Source organism: Erinaceus europaeus, chromosome 3 (genome assembly GCF_950295315.1).
Source record: "Erinaceus europaeus chromosome 3, mEriEur2.1, whole genome shotgun sequence".
Classification (NCBI taxonomy): Eukaryota; Metazoa; Chordata; class Mammalia; order Eulipotyphla; family Erinaceidae; genus Erinaceus; species Erinaceus europaeus.
Window position 1 is genome coordinate 70,624,430 of NC_080164.1, and position 22,510 is coordinate 70,646,939.

General features: G+C 42.8%; 1 protein-coding gene across 6 annotated transcripts in view; it reads left to right on the forward strand.

Moving 5' to 3' along the window:
- The window catches only part of AFF3 (ALF transcription elongation factor 3), a 554,707-nt gene that overhangs the window by 503,378 nt on the left and 28,819 nt on the right, over nucleotides 1–22,510 (forward strand). For all 6 annotated transcript variants that reach the window (XM_060187453.1, XM_060187456.1, XM_060187452.1 and 3 more), the window contains 4 exons: nucleotides 2,357–3,451; nucleotides 7,592–7,716; nucleotides 10,897–11,098; nucleotides 14,350–14,474. In XM_060187453.1, the coding sequence (XP_060043436.1) occupies nucleotides 2,357–3,451; nucleotides 7,592–7,716; nucleotides 10,897–11,098; nucleotides 14,350–14,474 (1,547 nt within the window). The remainder of the gene's footprint in view (nucleotides 1–2,356; nucleotides 3,452–7,591; nucleotides 7,717–10,896; nucleotides 11,099–14,349; nucleotides 14,475–22,510) is intronic.

Genomic DNA, 22,510 nt, shown 5'->3' on the forward strand with positions numbered 1-22,510 from the left:
CCCATAGATAAGTAGCATTATTCTGCAGGCCCTCTGCAGTGTCACTGTTTCACTCTGGCTGGCCCAGGTCACCTTAGACAGAGCATTCAGATTCATTTCCTGAACTCTCATAACAGTGGAGCTCTGGATAGCCACACATCTCACATTCCACCACACAGCCAGGTTTATGTTGCTTTGAAGCCCTCACTTCCCCTGCTGGTAATATCTTAGAATGGTACTATAGCCCTTCATGATGTTCCAAGGTGCCTGCATCCTCTCCCTCAGCATGCTGGCCTTGTAAACTCATGCGACTCAGCTGATTGTCATCTGAATTCACAGAGGATGGTTGCTAAAAGCCACTGCATTTTACATGAACGACTGTGCTCTGTAGCACAGTGTCTGAAAGGTAGCATGGAAGGGTCACTGGGAACATTATTTCCCTCATATCAGATCCCTCATTATGGCTTGAGACTTGCTTAGTTGTTTTCAGTCTGATTTTTTTTTTTTTTTTTTTTAAAAAGGAACAATATATATATTTTTTTTTAAAAAGGGGGTAAAAATCTATCCAGGAGCAGTGAAATCACAAGTATCTGAGGCCCCATCAGTCTGATTTTTTTTTCACTCGAGTTTTCTCTTCCTTGCTGGCATAGCACATCCTTTCATGCAGTGCTATACAGAAGGAAAGTACTTTTCCTCCTCGCTAGCAAATTCACACTGGCACACAAAGAAAGCTCTCTGGAATGTCCATTCCCTGAGTGGTAGATTCTTCATGGGGGAAAAAATCATGATTACATGATTTTTAGGAGCACAAAAATAAAATAGGTGTCACCCATTTCTTTAATCTAGGGCATCATCGAAGCCTTAATATCACTCATATAAATTGTGTCTTCCATTGAAGCTCTTCCCACATTGATCTGAGCAGGGAAACCATTCTGTATGAACTCAGAGCACGATTTAGGAAATGTTGCTTTTCATGATTTCTGAAAATCAGCAGAAATGTGACTCTAATTATTCACTAATCCCACCAGCTTCTCCTTAATGAAGCATCTGTGAGGCATGTGGTGACAGTGCTCTGAAGGATACAGGTACTAACATACATGGGGAAGAGCTTGCTCACTGATCCCAAGAAGGATTTCTCAGGAAGGACGGTTGTGACTGAACATATAAAGCAGTAAGGGAACAAACAAAAACCTGGGGCAGAAGCTCCAACATCTCCCTTGGGAAGTGAGCTGTGGCCAGCAGCATGCCCGCAGAGGAGGGTGTCAAGCCCCGAGTCCCCCCTTCTCCACAGCTTTTTAGCCCTTTATTGTTTGTGCTTCTGTGGCTACAATTGCCTCATCCCCAAAATAGCTGTTAATTCCTGCCCTATCTCATCCATGAGAAATAAATGATTCCCATATAAACAATAGTTCTATGTGAGCTGTCCCATTAGGAACAGTCATAGCAGTCTGCCTGCAGACACTGTTACACATGCTGCCAGGGATCCACAGCCTGGAGACATGCCCCTGCCTGACAGAAGTCTTTGGCTTCTAGGAAGACATAAGATACTTGTGTGTGAAAAGAATATCAGCACCAAACTATTAGACAGTTGAGATACTAGAGGACAGTATATACTGTTTGGAGTTAGTGGTCACCTCCAAAAATCAAATCTAACTTTGCCATTTTAGATTGAAGACTGGCATTGTTCAATGGAATACCCCCCCCCCCATGAGGCTGCACCACAGAGTAGCAGGAGATTAGGTGAAGCAACAGGAAAGAGAATCTGATTTGGTTTTTTGTTTGTTTATTGCTACCAGAGTAATCACCAGGGCTTGGTGCCAACACTATGAATCAACCACTCCCAGAGGCCATTTTTTCCTTCTTCTTCTTTTTTTTTCTTCTCCTATGTTATTTGACAGGACACAGAGAAAAATTGAGAGGAGAGGGGGAAAGAAAGATAGACACCTGCAGACCTGCTTCACTGCTCATGAAGCATCCCTCTACAGGTGGGGAGTAGGGGCTTAAACCCAGGTCCTTATATATGGGAACATGTGTGTTCAACCAGGTACACCACTGCCCAGCCAATCTGATATATATTGTGTACCACTCAGAAGCACTGGAAATAGCTTCTAGCAAAACACAGTGCTATACCCTTGTTTTTCCAAACTGGCTTCAAACTACTTTGCTGACATTTCAGTGCCTTGGGCAGGAAGGGAACACCATCCCAGCACCTTCTGTGGCAGCTGAGAGCTGCTCCATACTCATGGTTTCTATTTGCCTTTGCTTCCAGTCCACTGGTTTTCTGCTCACCTGCCTAGAGAAGTAAGTCGAGATTAAGATAACCTTTTAAGTGAGTGTACAATAAAAATTGTCTTTGTTGCTGGTTTTCTGCTTTTAGGCTGAACCAGCATCTTCAAACAAGTGGCAGTTGGATAAGTGGCTAAACAAAGTTAACCCCCATAAGCCTCCTATTCTGATTCAAAATGAAAGCCACGGGCCAGACAGCAGCCAGTACTACCCACCAGTGAAAGATGAGGGACAGGACTGTGGGAAGCTTCCTGAGCTTTGCCAAACCAGCCTGAGAGAGAAGGATGTCAAGAGCACCTGCAAGGAGGAACATAGGCCAAGGACAGCAAACAAGGCCCCGGGTAGTAAAGGGCTGAAGCAGAAATCCCCACCTGCGGCCGTGGCCGCTGCCCCGCCGCCTCCTGTGCCCCTTACACCTGTGGACAGTGCGCCTGCGCCCACCAGGAGGTCAGCGAGCAAGAAGCCCACCAGGCGCACAGAGAGGACCTCTGCAGGCGACAGCGCTAGCTGCCACCGGCCTGAGGAGCCCGTGGCCACCAACACACTGGGGGGAAGTGTGGTAACCCCTCCAGAACCCACCAAAACCAGACCCTGTGGCAACAGCAGAACCAGCCACCGCAAGGAGCTACGCCCCTCCTCCGTGACCTGCGAGAAGCGCCGCACGAGGGGACTGGGCAGGATCGTCCCCAAATCCAAGGAATTCATTGAAACAGAATCATCATCGTCTTCCTCCTCTTCCTCTGACTCGGACCTGGAGTCGGAACAGGAAGAGTACCCTCTGTCCAAAGCACAGACGGTGGCGGCTAACACTGCCACGTCTGGGGGTGAGCAGAGGCTGAAGGAGACGGCCGCTAGCATCGGTGGAGGCTGTGGCCCCCGAGCTCCCGTAGGTTCCATCAACGCCAGGACCACCAGTGACATCGCCAAGGAGCTGGAGGAGCAGTTCTACACTCTGGTCCCCTTCGGCCGGAACGAACTTCTCTCCCCTCTGAAAGACAGTGATGAGGTTAGGTCTCTCTGGGTCAAAATTGACCTGACTCTCCTGTCCAGAATCCCCAAACACCTACCCCAGGAGCCAGGGGTCTTGAATGCTCCCGCAACCAAGGACACTGAGAGTGCACCACCCAGCCACACATCTGACACACTCACTGAGAAGGCTTTGCCAAAATCCAAGAGGAAACGTAAGGTAAACCTGGGGCTGTGAGTAGCCTGGAGGGAGGGTCAGCTCTGGCTTATGGTGGTGCTGGGGATTGAGCCTGGGACCTGGGAGTCTCAAGCAAGAAAGTCTTTTCCATAACCACTGTGCTATCTCCCGTGGGCCAGGAGGGTTTTTTTTTTCCAACTGTTGGGCCATACAATAGAGTTCTAGCAGGTTACAGGTCTAGTAGGCACTCAGCAGCAGGTATTTGATGTGCCTTACTTACTTATTAACGGAAGTCCATACTGTCTTATTTACAGTTCAAGTGTGTCAGTATGCTGTGTAATAAATATTAACAAGTAATATATAACTGCTATAGAATTATTTTTAAATGTTAATTCTGATTTATGATAAATGCCACCCAATGATTTATTACTCTACATTCTTATCTCTATATTTAAGCTCTGTATATGCCAGAAGATACTGTACATACTTGATATCTACTGACTCAGGCAAATCCTTAAAATCACCCAGTGCAGGGAATTCCAGTGTTGTCCCCATTTTGCTGTCATAGGGTAATTAAGCCTCTTTCACAGTGTGCAAGGGTACCTGAACTGGACCTGTCAGAAAAGCTTTATATGTGATGTTCTCATGCTTTGCTAAGAGAGATAGAGCTACACTTTGGGTGGGATCACTCACCAACCTGAAGTTATTTGATCAATTTCAGAATAACTTAGTCTGAAATTCAAGCCCCTTTTTGATCCTCTTCTGTTACTATATTTCAAATGCATACTGGACCATAGTGAAAAATGCAGTAAAAGAGCAAGACAGTTATCCTGGACATTTCCAAATTTAGTACATCATTAACAGCAGTAATTACAGATCAATGTCTTTGTGAGGAACGCTGTTCTAAACACAGTTCACCCAGGGGTGGGAGATAGCCCAAAGAAGAGGAAATGCCTGTATTCCCACCACTGATGGAAGATGAAGCCCATGTCCTACCCTGGGCCCCCACACCTACCAGTGGACTAGTCACAGCACAAGAAATTCCCCTCACCCACACACACACATCCCTCACACGTATGTTACCAGGAACACAATATAGAGTTGCAAACACCACTCTAATAGGCCAAGAGAGAAGAAACCTTATAAATAGGGAAATATTTTAGTACTTAATAACATTACTCTTTTTCTGCTGTTTGAACAAGAGGTCCAAAGTTTTCATGTAGTCATCTCCGGCCTACTGGGTCACTTTAATCGGGTGACTCTATTATCTTTTTTTTTTTAATTATCTTCATTCATATATAGCCAGAAATTGAGAGGGAAGGAGGAGATAGAGAGGGAGAGAGATAGAGAGACACACCTGCAGCCCTGCTTCATCATTTGTGAGCTTTCCACCTGCTGATGGGGGCTTGAGCACAGCTCCTTGCATACTGTGATATGTTCACTCAATCAGGTGACCCTTTTCTCTTTAAACTTTAGTTGGTTCATCTAAAATATTAATGTCTGAGCAATGTTATAACACTATATGCTTTAGGACTTTGGTTAGTTCACCCCTTCCCTCTGTTTATTCTCTAGATACTCTGACCTCCTCATTACTTGTTGGTGCTCAATTAATTTTTGGTGAATGAATAAATTGATTAATTAATCATTTGGGGATTGGTAAATTGGCTGGTGGAAAGAGTTTAAGAAATACATACGTATATAAGAAATATGTACAGTGGGTTAATGCACATGGAGCAAAGCACAAGGACCGGTGTAAGGATCCTGGTTCGAACCCCCGGCTCCCTACCTGCAAGGGGAGTCACTTCACAAGCGGTGAAGCAGGTCTGCAGCTGTCTATCTTTCTCTCCCCCTCTCTGTCTTTCCCTCCTCTCTCCATGTCTTTCTGTCCTATCCAACAACAATCACATCAATAACAACAACAACAACAATAAAACAACAAGGGCAACAAAAGGGAATAAATAATTATTTTTTAAAAAGAAATATGTAGCGCACCTGGTTAAGCACATAAATTACAGCACACAAAGACCCAGGTTCAATTTCCTGGTCCCCACCTGCAAACGGAAAGCTTCACAAGTGGTGAAGCAGGGCTGCAGGTGTTTCTCTGTCTCTTTCCATTTATATCTCTACATGTATAGCTACACAGACATAGCGTGTGTACAGAAAGATATACATGTAAGTAGTGTGATATTCTACATTTAAATATAATTACCCATGGCCTTTATTTATGCTACATTATACACCTGCTTTCATGATTTATCATCACTAAACACAAACACGAGAAGTAAAAGAACATTTTCATAGCACTAGTTACTCAGCATCTGGGGTGTTAAGCATCCAGTGCCTGGTGCTAGAAGTAGCACATCATTGCCCTGGCTGCAAGGATTCAGGGCTGGGTACTCAGAGCCATAGTTTTGGTTTTTGCTGGGGACTTATTTCAGTGAGAGCACCTAGAACCATTGTAACAGAGACTGTGTGACAATCACAGCTAGGCCCAAAGTACATGATTTTTATGCCTTATTATGATACCAGGAAATGACACAGTGAGAGAATGAAATGAGTGAAGATCTCTGGAGGACTAAATCCTGGGCCTGTTGATGGCAGAACCATTTTCATGATTCACAGTGTTCCCTCCCAAGTTTTGATCCTGGTAACCTGCTTGTCCTCTCAATAAGCTGTCAATAGTAAAACCAAGTCTTCCTATTTTTAGTGCCTGTGCTTGTCTCCTGGAAAATACTGCTGAGATCCTTGAATATCCCATTACTATAACCAAAAATGGAACTCTGACAATGCATTTGCATGACACCTAATATAATACATCTCTAAAGTTAAATGCAACCATGAAAACAATTATTCAGTCAAAGTTGCAGTTTAAGGATCATTTTTTTAAAAGTATTTATTCCCTTTTATTGCCCTTGTTGTTTTATTGTTGTAGTTACTGGTGTTGTCATTATTGGATAGGACAGAGAGAAATGGAGAGAGGAGGGGAAGACAGAGAAGGGGAGAGAAAGATAGACACCTGCAGACCTGCTTCACCACCTGTGAAGCGACTCCCCAGCAGGTGGGGAGCTGGGGCTCGAACTGGGATCCTTACGCCGGTCCTTGAGCTTCATGCCAACTGCACTTAACCTGCTGCACTACCACCCGACTCCCTAAGGATTATTTTAATGAGAAATGAATATAGAGAAGATAGAGAGTTTAGAAAGAGGCCAGAGCACTGCTCAACTCTGGCCTGTTGTAGTGCTAAGGACCTCAGAGCCTCAGGCATGAAAGGTACAGTTTTTTTTTTTTTGGGGGGGGGAGCTTGGGGTTTTTTTTGTCTCTAGGGTTGTTGCTGGGCTCAATGCCTGCACTACAAATCCACTGCTCCTGGAGGCCATATTTTTTCCATTGTTGTTGTTGCTGCTACTGCTGTTGGATAGGACAGAGAGAAATTGAGAGAGAAGGGGAAGACAGAGAGAAGGGAAGAAAGATAGACACCTGAAGACCTGCTTCACCACTTGTGAAGCAACCCCCTGCAGGTGGGGAGGCGGGGGCTCAAACCAGAATCCTTGCAGTGGTCCTTGTGCTTCACACTATGTGTGCTTAACCTGGTGCACTACCGCCCGATCCCCAGGCATGAAATTTTTTTACAGAACCATTATGCTATCTTCCCTCCCACCCCCAAAGCACTATTGTTTAAGAAGGCACTTTCAAGATTCTGTGTTGTGATGGGATAGTAATTATTAACTAAAATTAAGGCACCAAGGGGGTAACAACTTTTGCTTGAAATTTACTAAAGCCAGGAAGTTCCGGCCTTTAAAGCATCAAGCCCAGAGTACATTATTTTTATGTCTTATTATGATACCAGGAAATGATACAGTGAGAGAATGAAATGAGTGAAGATCTCTGGAGGACTAAATCCTGGGCCTGTTGATGACAGAACCATTTTCATGATTCACAGTGTTCCCTCCCGAGTTTTGATCCTGGTAACCTGCTTGTCCTCTCAATAAGCTGTCATTAGTAAAACTGACAGATGCCATTTTTTATCTGTAACAGGCCAATGCATGAATACTGTAACCACATTACCATTGAGGGCTTGCCAGAGAAACTGAGTGAGAGGTTCTCCAGGAGTTATCACAGGAGCTCATTATGGCCAACCCTTTGAAATCCAGAATTGATTGAGTCTTGCTTCTTTTCATTTAGTGTGACAACGAAGATGACTACAGGGAAATCAAGAAGGCCCAGGTAGAGAAAGAGTGCTCTTCACGACTGACCACCTCTGCCAACACCACTTTATCTGCAAACCACTGCACCATGAACATCAGCAGGTGTGTGTGTCCCCTGGGAGAAACAGCTGCAATGGAGGAACCCAACTCTAACAGTTATATGCCATGTTGTGGGGGGATCAGGAATATATATAATTTTATTATTCCCTTGACCTGACAAGGAATCATGATTCCTGACGAAATTATGTTAAGTGAGATAAGTCAGAAGGAGAAGGATAAATACAAGTCAGGTGTTTTAATGATTACTCTGGTGTTGTTCTATGAACTTCCTTCCCTTGATGCAGTCTAAAGCTAGTATTTTTACCTGTGTTAGTCACAGTGGATGTCATGTCACAACTCTGTATGCCATATTAGCACAGTTAAACCTTGAAAGACAGGAGTTTGAACTATGTGAGTCCACTTACATGCAGATTTTCTTCTATCCGTATGTTATGTATTCACACAGTCAGCCAGTCACAGATGTTCAGTCAGCCGAAACCTCACATGTAGAACTTTCAAATATAAAGAGCCAACTATAAGTCATAGGTGAATTTTCAGCTATGTGGGAAGTCACTACCCCAAAGGCCCACTGCTTGCTATTCAAGGCTTGTCTGCACATCTATATAACAAAACACTAGTGACAGAGCTCTACGCTCCCAAAGAGACTTGTTTCTCTGAAAACTTAATAACTGAATGTTCTTTTTATTTTTCATTTTTATTAGTGGTTTAACAGTGGTTTATAAGATTATAAGATCACAGATATATAGTCCCACAATATACCCACCATCAAAGTTCTGTGCCCTCTCTCTCCCCACCATAACCACCATAGTTCTCACAGAATTTTAGAGATAGTTTGACTGACTGCTTCTTTTTTTGTCAATTTCATGTAATTCAAATATCTGTATTCTGCATACAAGCAAAACTATCCAGTAGTTGTCTTTCACCTCCTTACTTATTTCACTAAGCATGATCACCTCCACTTCCATCCCTTTTTTTTAAATATCATCATTTTTATTTGCAGAGTAATAACTAAATTTTCAAGTCACTGATACAATGTTAATCCATAGGCTTATTACAGGGATGACAAAATGTAAACTTTAAGTGGGATCTCCACATGATAACATTTAAAACTCTTGAACATGGGCTAAAACTGTGGTGTTCAACAGGATCTTTGTCTCCAAGGTTAAATGGATAGCCAGTCATTCCTTTAACGGGGTTCCAGCTGCATATTGCTCTGAGTACCGCCTGTGACAAATGGCTCTCCAGCATGGCAAGGTCCCAGATATTTATTATAAGCGAGTAGCTTATATCATCAGTCACAGAAGCTCTTCCCATTTAGAAATACCACAGTTCAGAAACCACTTCTCCTCTGCTAAGACACTCCTCACTCTCCCTGACTATATACATAGAATTTTTAAGGGGAGATTAATGTCTCAGCAAACACATAAAAATGTATACTGAAAGGTTAGGAAAAGATGTAGAGCAGTACTAAAACTCAAAGCAGAAATTGGAGAGCAAGGGCAGAGCACGCAGTCCCACTGCAGCATTAGTCACCTTGAGAAGGAAAACAAGGACTCCGAAGGTCTGAGTGGGAGGGAGAGGTGTGCATGAAAGCTGGCTTGGTCTATATCCTCCGTGCAAAGGGAATTGGTACCCCCAAATGTTGGGATAGTGTGAGTAGAGAAAAGGTGGTCCAATTGTCTTTTTTTAAAATATAAACTTTTATTATCTTTATTTATTGGATAGAGACGGTTAGAAATCAAGACAGAAGGGGGTGATAGAGAAGGAGTAAGACATAGAGACACCTGCAGCCCTGCTTCACCACTCACAGAACATTCCTCCTGCAGGTGGGGAGCGGGGCTTGAATCCGGGTCCTTGCACATTGTAACCTGTGTGCTCAGCCAAGTGCACTCCCCCACCCCCCACCCCCACCCCCCCTTTGTAAACGTGTGCTATAATGCACTACTAATGCATTAACCAGTTTTTCTAGAAGACCTAACACTACCATGCTTCCTAAATAGTGATGAGTATAAGATGTCTGCAACAGCTATAGCATAACATGAAAATGTCTGTTTTCTGCCAGTGATAGAATCATAGGTGTTGTTAGTGCCACTCTTGCTAGACTTCTACTCTGGCTTCTTTATTCCTGATTGAAGGCAGTGTTCAATTTCAGTAAGAGGTTAATGAAAATGAAGATGTAACTTTTTTTTCCTTTCAAGCTCATAGACCTCAGGAGAAAAGCACTTGCTCTTAGCATAGCAGTCTTCTAGCTTTGAGAGTATGTGTTTGTGTCTCTCTCTCCTTCTCTAGCTCCCTTACCTCTCAATTCCTCTCTGTCCTATCAAATAAAATAAATAAATAGTAATGCTCTTAAAAATTTTCAAAGAAGTCATACTGCAGGAATAATGATGGACTAAGTCTGTTAAATAGAAAATGGGCTTACCTTTTTTTTAACCATCAGATGATCTCTAAGGGACGAAAATTAGCAACAAGTAAGTTTATTGAGGGGCTAGTATGTCTTCCTTAGTTTTTTTCAAGGTAGAATAATGTAGAAAGTCATGACAATATAACATATATTGCAAAGACATAAATATGAGCAGCTTCCTCTCTGGTGATTAATTTGGAGAAAGAAGAGTTATATTTAGGCATAGGCGGTTGTTTTTGAAGATGCTAGGAATAAAAACATTTAACTTCTAGTGATAGTTTTCATATTCTTTGTTTTACCTGAGCAATGACTTATTAGTTTGGAAATCTAGAGATTCAAATTGATTTCAGGCTATGTGGGATATACTGTGATTTTGTTCATGTCCATTAGGACAGGCTCAGGTTTTAGCAAAAGTCCTCTTAAAATAAAAACACTTGTAAAAAAATTTCTTTTAAATAGAAACTTGTGTATCATCTGACTGACTCCCACTATTTTCTGCATAGGATTAGTAGTTGTGTGTTTTGAAATCCTTAGATGAAAAACTTGAAAAATGAAAAAAAAAAATCTCATCTGTATACTTTAGTGTTAACTCCAGAACTACAATTCATCTTGATAAGAAGTGTAAAGAAACAGTGAGCGAAATCTATTTATTGTTTATTATGGTCCTAATGCCATAAAATTGTTTCCTGGTATAATAATTCCCAATAAACATCTTCCTACCGGCAGGTTCTAAATGGGAGGTTTGGATCATATATAAAACATTTACCTTTCCCTGTGCTGACTGTGTGACATTCCATTACTGTGATTTCCTCTTTCAGCTTGCCAATACCAATAAATAAGAATGAGAAAATGCTGCGGTCACCTGTCTCACCCCTCTCCGATGCATCTAAACACAAATACTCCAGCGAGGACTTAACTTCTTCCAGCAGATCGAATGGCAATGGTCTGTTTACATCCACCTCTTCCAACAAAAAGCATAAGGCTGAGAACCAGCTGCAGTCTCATGCTGGAGACCTCACAGTATGTTGATATTCTTCCTTTCCCGTTTAAAATTAAAATGGCATTGAACATGCCCTGACCTCTCCGTCTAGCCTAAAATAGTCTAAGCATATCTTTGAATCCCTAAATGCTAGCAAAGGAAGGCACCCCATCACCTCTCTCACTGGGATGTTGGTGACTAGAGTAGCGGCCACAGCATAGGGAGGATCCACTGCCACCCCTCTTCCTCTGACCTCCTCAGAGTTGGGTCTAGCACCTTGTACTCCCCTGGGAAGGACAGGGAACTGGGGCCTGGTTTCTCTTGGCCTGCTCACATCTTAACCGCCATGTTGCCTTGTGCCTGTTTAATCTCTCTGAGCCTATTTCATTTTACATTGGTGGGGCTAAGATTTAAATGAGAACATACAGCTAAAATACACTACATCTGTGGGGACATATTCATTAATAACACTTGTTAGTTCCCCTTTATATCCACTCTCTAGCACTGGTGGCCCTTGGCCACGTAATCTCTGAGCTACGCAATTTAATTCCAAATTCCCCCCATTGAGTTCTCTGAAGTCACTATGCCTGTCAAAACCAGTGGGGCTTTTGAGGCAGGGAAACTATATCACAGGATGGGGCTCCAGAATCAAAGGGCAGTATTTAATGCTGTATCCCATGAATTAAAGAAAAGTTTAAAAGTTAGTAGATGGTTCTGCAAGATCCTAGATTTCATCATATCATCATAAAATTAATCTACTTATTCATCCTCATCTGGGAACAATTATCTCTAATTCTTGATTACTTTTAAACAATAGAAAATGGGTGCTGAGAGGTGGCACACCTGTTTGAGCATACACATTCCAGTGCATAAGAACCCAGGTTCAAGCCCCCGCTCCCCACCTGAAGGGTGGACGTTTCATAAGTGATGAAGCAGGTCTGCAGGTCCATCATCCCTCCCTCCCTCCCTCCTTCACTTCCTCTCTGTCTCGTCCTTCCCTTTTAACTTCTCTCTGTCTCTTAAAAAAAAAAAAAAAACTATATTGGGAAAACTGGGGATAGGGGGAAACAACAAATTTAAATTTAAAAACTTATTTTTCCCTTTAGGCCTCCCTTTGACTATGGTATGCAAAGCATTATAAACCAATTACAGACTTTGGCCTTTTTTTTTTTTCACCAAAGAGCAGCTCATTGAACAAGTCCTTTATGTGTGCCAGGAACTGTGCTAAACAATGAAACTACAATGACTAGCTAACAGATTCCATGTACACTTGCACAAAACTTGCATTCCAGCCATGAGAAACACTTAGACAAGGGATTATGTGTGTACAGCCATAATTAACTGCCAAGCATGTCTAAAAGGAAACAGAACCCTGGGGGCTTTCATAATAAGGATGCTCTATCCACATACAAAATGGGTCCAAATTTAATTACTTCAGAAGAAGCAGCTTACGTTTCATAACTAAAGACAACTTATCATCCACATGTTCAGCCCACTAGTAGGTGCTCTACAAATACTTGTAGCCTCCTAAAAATACGGTTGTTTTAAGTTTTCTCACAAATCAGTAGTGTTTCTTTTTCAGATGTATCTTGGGAGCCCAGGCGATAGTGCAGCAGGTAGAGCACATGCCTTACCATGCGTAAGCCCTGAGTGCAATCCCCAGTACCATAGGAGAACAGCAAAGAACAACACCAACAGAAATCCATAAAGGATTCCATTGCTATTTTCCCTTCTCTCTCTGTCTCTCTCAAAATATTCTATAAAATTGAGCCAGGAGGTATCTCATTAGAGTTGTATGTGTATGATGTCCTGAGTTCCTTCCCTGGTACTGCAAAAAGAAGAGAGAGGAAATTGTAAATGATTTCTGCCAATTCCCTTTTGCTTTACTTATTCTTTGCAAACAGTAAGTAAAAACCAGTCCACTTGTGATCTGAATGACTTCTCTTTTGGAGAGGATGATAATAGCTCATTGGTTCCTGGGTTGACATGACCTGAAACTTAGTAGAAATGCATGTCCTTGTGCCCACCCAGACCTGATGAATCAGATACTCAGGAGCTGGAAACCTACCACCTTCATGTTCACAAGCAACTGCTCAAATACAAAGTCATTTTTGTTTGTTTTTAAAGCAATTTTGTAATATTATTACTATTATCATTATTTATTGGATGAGACAGCCGGAAATCTAGAGGGTTGGGGGGAGATAGAAAGGGAGGGAGATAGGGAGGGAGCTGGGCAGTAGCGCAGTGGGTTAAGCTCAACATGGCGCAAAGCGCAAGGACCTGTGTAAGGATCCCAGTTCAAGCCCCTGGCTCCCCACCTGCAGGGGAGTCGCTTCACAGGCGGTGAAGCAGGTCTGCGAGTGTCTTATCTCTGTCTTCCCCTCCTCTCTCTATTTCTCTCTGTCCTATCCAACAACAACAACATCAATAACAATAATAGTAATAACGACAACAATAAAATAAGGGCAACAAAGGGGAATAAATAAATAGAGAGAGAGAGAGAGAGACCTACCTGCAGGACTGCTTCACCATTCACAAAGCTATCCCTCTGCAGGTGGAGACCAGGGGTTCAAACCCTCGTCCTTGTGCATTATAGTATCTGTGCTCAACCAGGTGCTGTACCACCCTGCCCCTACAAAGTCATTTTGGAGAAAGAATTTTCTGGCTAACAGGGAGATAAGGGCATAAAAAGTCCCAACCCTTAACCTCCATCCACAGTAGCTACATAGTCCTGGACAAGTTGCTTAATCTTACTAACTATAGGTTTGTATCAACATCCTCAGTATCTGAATAACCCCTTTTCTGGGTCTGTGAGCAGTAGAGAAACTGTTGTCTTTCTTTCGTTCTTCCTTCCTTTTCTTCTTTATTTCTTTTTTTTTTTAAATCACACATGAGTGATACCACTGTTGCCTTTTTTTTGTTTCATCCTTTTTTATTTAGATAGGTGAAAACATCCCAGCACTGCTCCACCACCCATGGTGCTTCCTCCAATGTTCCAGTGCTCCAATGTGGTGCTGTGGTTCAAACCCAGGGCCTCAAACATGGCAAGGTGCATGCTTTACCAAGCAATCTATCTCCCAACATCTTATTTCTCTTTCTATATTGTTTTAAATATCAAATTTGACAACATGTATAAATATCCTTTGCTTGAGACCTGGAATCCATTTTTTTTTCAAACAGTAAGCAACATCAATCCTAATACAGCAAACCAGATATTCTGTTTAATGTATTGTCCTTCCAGCCAGGTGGCAAATTTCTCAGACCGGTGTGTTGTTCATTGTTTGTTGTTTAGAAAACAGCTCACAACAATTCTGAAAACATTCTCCTTCACAAGTCACGGCCACAAACAGAACCCTGGTCTCCAGGCTCCAACAGCCACCGGGACTGCAAGAGGCAGAAACTTGTCTTCGATGACATGTAAGTGTCAACTCTCTATATATGTGATGTAGGACAAAATAAAAAGGAAATTTTACAAGTGGACAGTTTATATGTATCTAACTTATAGTGTGATCACTTCTGATACGTGCTTTGGTCAGTTTTAAATGTTACTGCTTCAAAATTTAACTTGGAATGCACTCCTATGTCCTTATGGAGGTCTTAAATGAATAAAACAGCCAGTTCTTTTTATTAATTTTTTATTTATAAAAAGGAAACATTGACAAAACCATAGGATAAGAGGGGTACAGCTTCGCACAATTCCCACCACCAGACCTCCGTATCCCATCCATTCCCCTGATAGCTTTCCTACTCTTTAACCCTCTGGGAGTATGGACCCAAGATCGTTGTGGGATGCAGAAGGTGGAAGGTCTGGCTTCTGTAATTGCTTCCCTGCTGAACATGGGTGTTGACAGGCTGATCCATATTCACATCCTGTCTCTCTCTTTCCCTAGTGGGGAAGGGCTCTGGGGAAGCAGAACTCCAAGGCACATTGGTAGGGTTGTCTGTCCAGGGAAGTCTGGTCGCATCCTGCTAGCATCTGGAACCTGGTGGCTGAAAAGAGAGTTAACATACAAAGCCAAACAAATTGTTGACCAATCATGGACCTAAAGGCTGGAGTAGTGCAGGTGAAGCATTGGGGGGGGGGGGGGTCCTCCATTTTGTAGATAGCTAGTAGGCATATTTTAGTTATATTTCAAAGTGCCTGTAGCTATACTAGTGCTTTGTTTGTTTGTTTGTTGTTGTTGTTGTTTTTGCCTGAGCCTGAAATCTGATATGCAGGTGAATCCTAATTATTGTCTGGGGAGATGATGTCATGGCTGGGAAAAGGACCAGAAAGCTGGATCAGGGAAGAGAATAGCTCCCTAATATGGGAAAGGGGTATAAATATTACTGTAAACCCCATCAATTTGATGTGATCTGGGACCCATAATTAGCTTAGGAGCCTCTACATCCCTCTAGATCTGAGCTCACATTCTGTGGTCATGAGTAGGAACATTCCATGCTGCCCCAGTATCGACCCGTCTTCCTCAGGTGTATCAATGTTCCCTTCGGAGGATGGAACATTCTCTACCATTGTTGATCCAGGTTGAGGGCAAGGTCCTGTGGGGGCCTGGCGGGCTGCACCGCATAGAAGAGAGAGAAGAGATCCTGAGCGAAGAGGGAACACAAATCTTTATTCGCACAGGCACCTCAGAGTTGGGTGAGAGCGCAGTGGTTCGGGCCACGAGGAGGTAGCAAAACTGGCCGCCTCCCGGAACACCCTCCCTTGCATCTAATCACCAATGTGAAAAGCGGGCAAGAGAGACGAGGGGCGAAGAAGAAGGGCTTTATAGGGAACAACCAGGAGTGACGTGTTGGGACAGGATTGGTTGAAAAAGGCATTATGAGAATATCAAAGCCTGAGGGGACAGCTTGGCAGATGTAACTGCATCTGCATAATTCCCCAGCAGGGGCCCACAAAGGGGTCTGTTTTGTTGTTCTTTATAGACATGACCAGAAGCAATGGAGAGAGGGATTTATTTGAGGTCTAGGCCCATCAAGTCAAAACAGCCAGTTCTAATGAGCTTGCATGCATGACACAGGAAGCTAAGGCAAATGGCATTAGCAAGTCTTCTATTTGTAAGCACCTCTACTTTGGGTTGCTGGTGGTTTCATGCTAACAGAAGGAGAAGTACTTTGTTTTTGCAAATTATAACAGGCAAGGAATAATAGTGATTCACTTCTGGAAGCTTTTTTCCTCTAAAATGCTATATTCTTTATAACAGTATAAACAGTTCTTATACAGAAAAGAAAAATAGTCAGTCATCTTCCCCCGTCCTAGCTCTGAAACCCAAGTATTACTCCCATTCCTAGCATCAATTTGAAAGGAGTAGAAACAAGAGAAGATGAGTAAAAATAACATCCTAGAATGCTCTTGAGATGCTGCAAATGACAAATGAGAAGTGGTAAAAATGATACCGAAAATTATTTAGGCTCTTAGGGGTGGGGAAATATATGTCAAAGACAAGCCTGGAAGATAAAATATAAGCTTTCAAGAGTTTGCTTTGAGTCCTGTTACCAGCATCAGTACCTGTCTATGTAAGGGACTCACTCCATTTAGGTCTATGAGTGGAAAGGGAGAGCATTGTACACTAGGAAGAGACCCTGCCCTCTGATTGCTTACTGTTCAGCTGAGGAGACACTATAAACCACTAATCCCAGACAGCATTGATAAGTAAAAGGATGCTAAATGCTTCTTAGGCCCAGCCACCTTTTTTATGAAAATGATCATCAGGATACCTGTCATACCTGTCACCCAGGAGACTCTCATAGGATCCACTTGGGTGGCATGTCTTGAGGATCATCATCTGGAAAGCAGACAGCTCTGTGCCAGAGTGGTGACTCTCCCACCTATGTCTTCCGCCTGTCCTCTCTTCCACCCCTAACTTCATGCAGAGCACATACGTGGTTTATGGATTCAGGTCTTTAGACTTCTACGAGAAAAGAGAATACTAAGTTGCTGACCTTGGTTTCCTTTGGATTTCCATAAGATAACTAAGGCAGAGGCTGGGCAGTGGTGCACATGTTACCATCCATGTACACAAGAACTCAGGTTCAAGTCGAGACTTTTCTTTTTTAAAGAACTACTTTAAATAAACATGTGATAAGCTAAGACTGTGTGTGTGTGTGTGTGTGAGTGTGTGTGAGTGTGTGTGTGTGTGTGTGTGAAAGTGGCAAATTTTTATTCCAAGAAAAAAGGTTTAGAGAATTCATTAGTTTTCCTTTTTCTTTTTTTTACAAATATGCCAATATTTCCAGCTGTTTTGAATAAAGTGTGCATTAGAGTTCTCTGCTTCAGCATCTTTACAATTCTTTTTTAAATCTCTTTATTGAGGTATTAGTGGTTTATGGTTGAGAGTAAAATACAATAGTTTGTACATTCATAACATTTCCCAGTTTTCCACATAACAATTCAACCCCCACTAGGTCCTCCTCTGCGATCATGATCCAGGACCCAAACCCTCCCCCAGCCCCAGTCTTTTACTTTGATGCAATTGGGACTTTTCATGAGTAGTGAAGCAGTGCCACAGGTGTCTCTCTTTTATCTTTCCCTCTTTATCGCTCCCTCCCCTCTCAATCTATCCTATCAAGTTAAAAAAAAAAAAAAAAGGAAAATTGGCCACCCAGAACAACTGATTCACTGTACAGGCACCAAGCCCTAGCAGCGACCCTAGTGGAAAGGGAAAAAAAAAAAAAAAAAAAAGCAAGGCACAGAATTTGGGGACTGAACACCAGATCCACAATTTTGGTTTATGTGTTTCATTTACTTAACATTTCCAAAACAATTGGGTTTATGAAATTTCAAGGAGAAAGTATTGTTTTTCTTTTGTCTCTGTGGCTGCTGCAACCCTCCTGAACACTACAGATGCCCTTGTGCTTGCCCCTCCCCACCTCCTTTTTTCTCATCTTCCCAACTGACCTTGCTCAATAGGGATGAAGGTGGTAATTAATCCCCAAGTGAGGGCGTGTAATGGGAGTAGAGTCTGTTGGTCAAATACATGTATAATTAAGATTTGAGCAGTGTGAAATATTCACCTGAGCTTTAACCATTTGTAGAAATAGGTTGGAATTAGAAATAGAATTGTGATACAGGTCCAAAGAGCGTGACAGAGAACCTACTGGGGGTTGTATTGTTATATGGAAAACTGGGAAATGTTATACATGTACAAACTATTGTATTTACTGTCGAATGTAAAACATTAATTCCCCAATAAAGAAATTAAAAAAAAAGAAATAGAATTGTGGGAGTCAGGCAGTAGTGCAGCGAGTTAAGTACATGTGGCGCAAAGCGCAAGGACCGGCATAAGGATCCCGGTTCAAGCCCCCGGCCCCCCACCTGCAGGGGAGTCGCTTCACAGACAGTGAAGCAGGTCTGCAGGTATCTTTCTCTCTCTTCCCCTCTCTGCCTTCCCCTCCTCTCTCCATTTCTCGTTATCCTATATAACAATGATGACATCAATAACAACAACAATAATAACTACAACAACAATAAAAAAACAAGGGCAACAAAAGGGAAAATAAATAAATTTTAAAAAGAAATAGAATTGTATTTAAAGATAAGGTGGAAGTGTGCACCAAGAAGTCATAACCCAACAACACAGTCAAACAGAATGTACCTTAAAGACTAAAGTGCTAGGGGTCGGGCAGTAGCGCAGTGGGTTAAGCCCACGTGGCGCCAAGCACAAGGACCGGCATAAGGATCCCAGTTAGAGCCCCCAGCTCCCCACCTGCAGGGGAGTCACTTCACAGGCAGTGAAACAGGTCTGCAGGTGTCTATATTTCTCTCCCCGTCTCTGTCTTCCCCATCCTCTCTCCATTTCTCTCTGTCCTATCCAACAACGAACATCATCAACAACAACAATAATAACCACAACAAGGCTACAACAACAAGGGCAACAAAAGGGGGAAAAAATGGCCTCCAGGAGCAGTGAATTCATCATGCAGGACTGAGCCCCAGAAATAACCCTGGAGGCAAAAAAAAAAGACTAAAGTGCTCAAAAGCATCAAACAATTCCAGCAGATAAAGCCAAGGATGTAATATACACAGAAGAAATGTTGTGTGGACCAGAAAGCTAAGTCAGAAAGAGCAACAGATAAATGGTCATGTTTCCATCTGCAGCTTCTTACTCTTGTCCCAAGAAGAAATGTTTCTCAATCTGATGGGGCTGCAACTAATCCAATTTGTCACTATCTGTATCAAGGAAAAGACTTGTTGTTTGTTCTTTGTGTTAGCAATATGTATAATTTCTCTGGGTGACAGCTATAATAAAACTATTTCACCTGTTATAGATATAGATATAATTGAATAAAAAAAGCACTCCTACATATTCATCAGATACAGAGAGATAAATGTCATGTCTGTTTGCCATGTATCCCAATTGATTTGGGATCTGTAATAGTAAAATCAACATGCAACTGAAACAGCCAGGTAGCCACTGAACTTGGAGAGTCATGGGAAGGTTCTCTTTTCTGTTTCTCCTCTAGATAGAGGGTAAGATGAGAGAGATAGGGAGTGACACACAGAGAGAAGGAGAGACACTACTGCACCACCCTATGCCTGTAAAGCCCCCCCCCCACCCTCCATGGGTGCTTCCATATGGTTGGCCCTGAGACTCAGGTCTGGCCTCTTGCCTATGGTAACGTGTGCACTCTACCTGGTAAACCACCTGACAACCCCATTCAGAGGAGGATTCTTAAAGTTTAAAAATTAAAAAATGGGCATTATACCCTCCTAGAAACAACAACAACAAAAAGGATTCCTAAGATGAGTGGGCCAGAAGGTCACATAAAATTGTCCAGTGTGCTCTCAGGTTCAACTGGTAAGTAAACACTTACCTAACACCGTGTACAGTCAGTGGCAGGAACTAAAATTACACTTATTGATTCAGGGGAGAGGGAGGTATTGGGTGGTCTTCCTAGGAAGATTCCCTGGGAACCCACACATTTCCCCCTCCGCCCCCCAAAAAAAGAAGAAAAGAACACTTCAGTGCCTCCTGCTCCACTGCCCCATCAGCAGCCAGGGCTCCTCCTCCTCTTGACTTCTTGCTGGGAATGTTAACAGCAGCAAAATAACCAAAGAGAGAGACCCCCCAGTTCAAAAAATAGAAAGCACTGGAGACTAAACCCTAGAGTAATTTAGAATTGATAGAAATTCAGTTACAGTGATCCAAACAGTAACAGATGTTAAACTGTCATTCAATTTCTAAAGCCTAATCATGTAGCTCTTTTAATAAAAAAAAAAAGGGGGAAACTCATCCTTTTGTATTATAAATACTCACTAATGATTGAATAAACATGCTATTGAGATAACAGCTGAATTCCTGATTCCAGTGGGTGTTCTTTAACAAGTATTGAATGAACCCTGTTGAATTAGAATATTTTTCCTAGTTTTTTTTTCTTTGCCTGCATTTTTCTTCTCTATTTTTTTTCCATATGTGTAAGAGATGTACATGCAGGTAAATTAAATTCATGGGCTTCTAATCCCCTTTTCCTCTTAGCAACTAAACAGACACCAGTTTGCACCTTCAGGATACAGATAAAACTGAACAAAACAACACTTGTTTTAAAAATGTGATCCAGGTCAGCTTGTTCTGCAGGAGTTGCAGGCTCAGATTAGTGGCAGTGTGACTGCGCCTCCTCCCCTGACATTCAGCCACTCACAACACTCACTACTTGACAACCACAGTTTGAAGGTAACTGGTGTGAATTCCAAACTTTTGTTTTAGAAAATGTATCTGTAAGAATGTATGTCAGTGAATGACAGCATTTGGTTCAACTCAAAGCCCAAAAACTGATCTTATTAGTGCAAAGACACACGCTGTAAATTACTTGGTGTCATAATTAGTGACAGGGGAGTTCTTGGCAGGGAGAGGCAAGAGAGAACAACTGTGTTGTGAGGGCCTTGGTACAGAAGTCCTGAGCAGAGCTGCATGGTGAAGTGGTTGGCTGGAAACTCCAGTCTGCATTCCCACCAGCCATATTGCTGTATTGAGAAGCCAGCGACCCCCAAGTGCCAGAATTGCCTTCTGCTCTCAGGAGGATGTGCTTCCTCTTGGCCATATTTCACAGTGAAGAGTCAGTCACAATCATCACATTCTGCTATACCACCAAACGTCCCATCTGTCCCCCACGGCACCAGTAGCAGGAGCCCAGATACTTAAAGCTTCTGACATTGGGGGAAGACTCCCTCCGCCACTCAGAGCGGAAGGCGATGGCATGTGAAGTGTGGCTGGGGGAAAGCTAGTAGAGCAGTTTGGCCTTTGCAGTGTAATTATACTCAGCAGTCTCATAAGTAAAAGGCTTTTAATTTTATAGAGGGTGGGTAGAATCCTATATTGTAAAAGGTCGGATCTCTTGAAGCATGATTTGTTAAAGGACATAAGTTGAAATCATTAAGTAGGCGATATTACAGTAAGGCAGGTTAGGGTGCTTGCCCTAGGCTTTGTTCTTCTGAGCATCACCCCTTTCCATCACTTAAAAGCTGCAGCCCAGGGGGCTGGACAGTGGCCCAGCAGGTTAAGCGCACCTGGCGAGAAGCACAAGGAAGTAGGGATCCTGGTTCGAGCCCCTAGCTCTCCACCTGTGAAGGGGGGGGGTCGCTTCACAAGCGGTGAAGCAGGTCTGCAGCTGTCTATCTTTCTTTCCCCTCTCTGTCTTCCCCTCCTCTCTCTATTTCTCTCTGTCCTATCCAACAACAGCAATGGCAACAATAACAACAACAACAACAAGGGCAACAAAGATGAGGAAAAGTGGCCTCCAGGAGCAGTAGATTCGTGGTGCAGGCAAGGAGCCCCAGTGATAACCCTGGAGGAAAAAAAAATTTTTTTTTAATTTTTTTTCTTAAAAAGCTGTAGCCCATCTTTTTGTTTGCCTAACAAATGGTTAGTTTGACTCCATGTTCTGCACATGCAATTATTTCCATTACAAAATTCCTGTCCTTCAGCCAGGTCATTACCATGTTCTAACCAAAACAAAGAGAGAGACCAGAGATATGACACACTCATATAGTCCCTGGATTACCATGAGCCTGACACAGGTTTGGGTCCTGGTACCACATGGGAGGTGTTGTGGCAATAGAGGAAAGTTTTGATTCTCTTGTCTCTCTCTGTCTCTGTCTGTGTCTCTCTGTGTTTCTCTTGTTTCTATCTCAAGGAAAAGTGGCCCAGAACAGAGAAATCACACATGTAGTGTGACCCTGTTCTACACATACACACACACAAAAATTAACCATAAAACAAAGAAAGAATAAAAGAGGGGGCGGGCGGTGACGCAGTGGGTTAAGCACATGTGGCACAAAGCGCAGGGACCGGCGTAAGGATCCCGGTTCTAGCCCCCGGCTGCCCACCTGCAGGGGAGTCGCTTCACAGGCGGTGAAGCAGGTCTGCAGGTGTCTATCTTTCTCTCCCCCTCTCTGTCTTCCCCTCCTCTCTCCATTTCTCTCTGTCCTATCCAACAACGAATTGCGTCAACAAGGG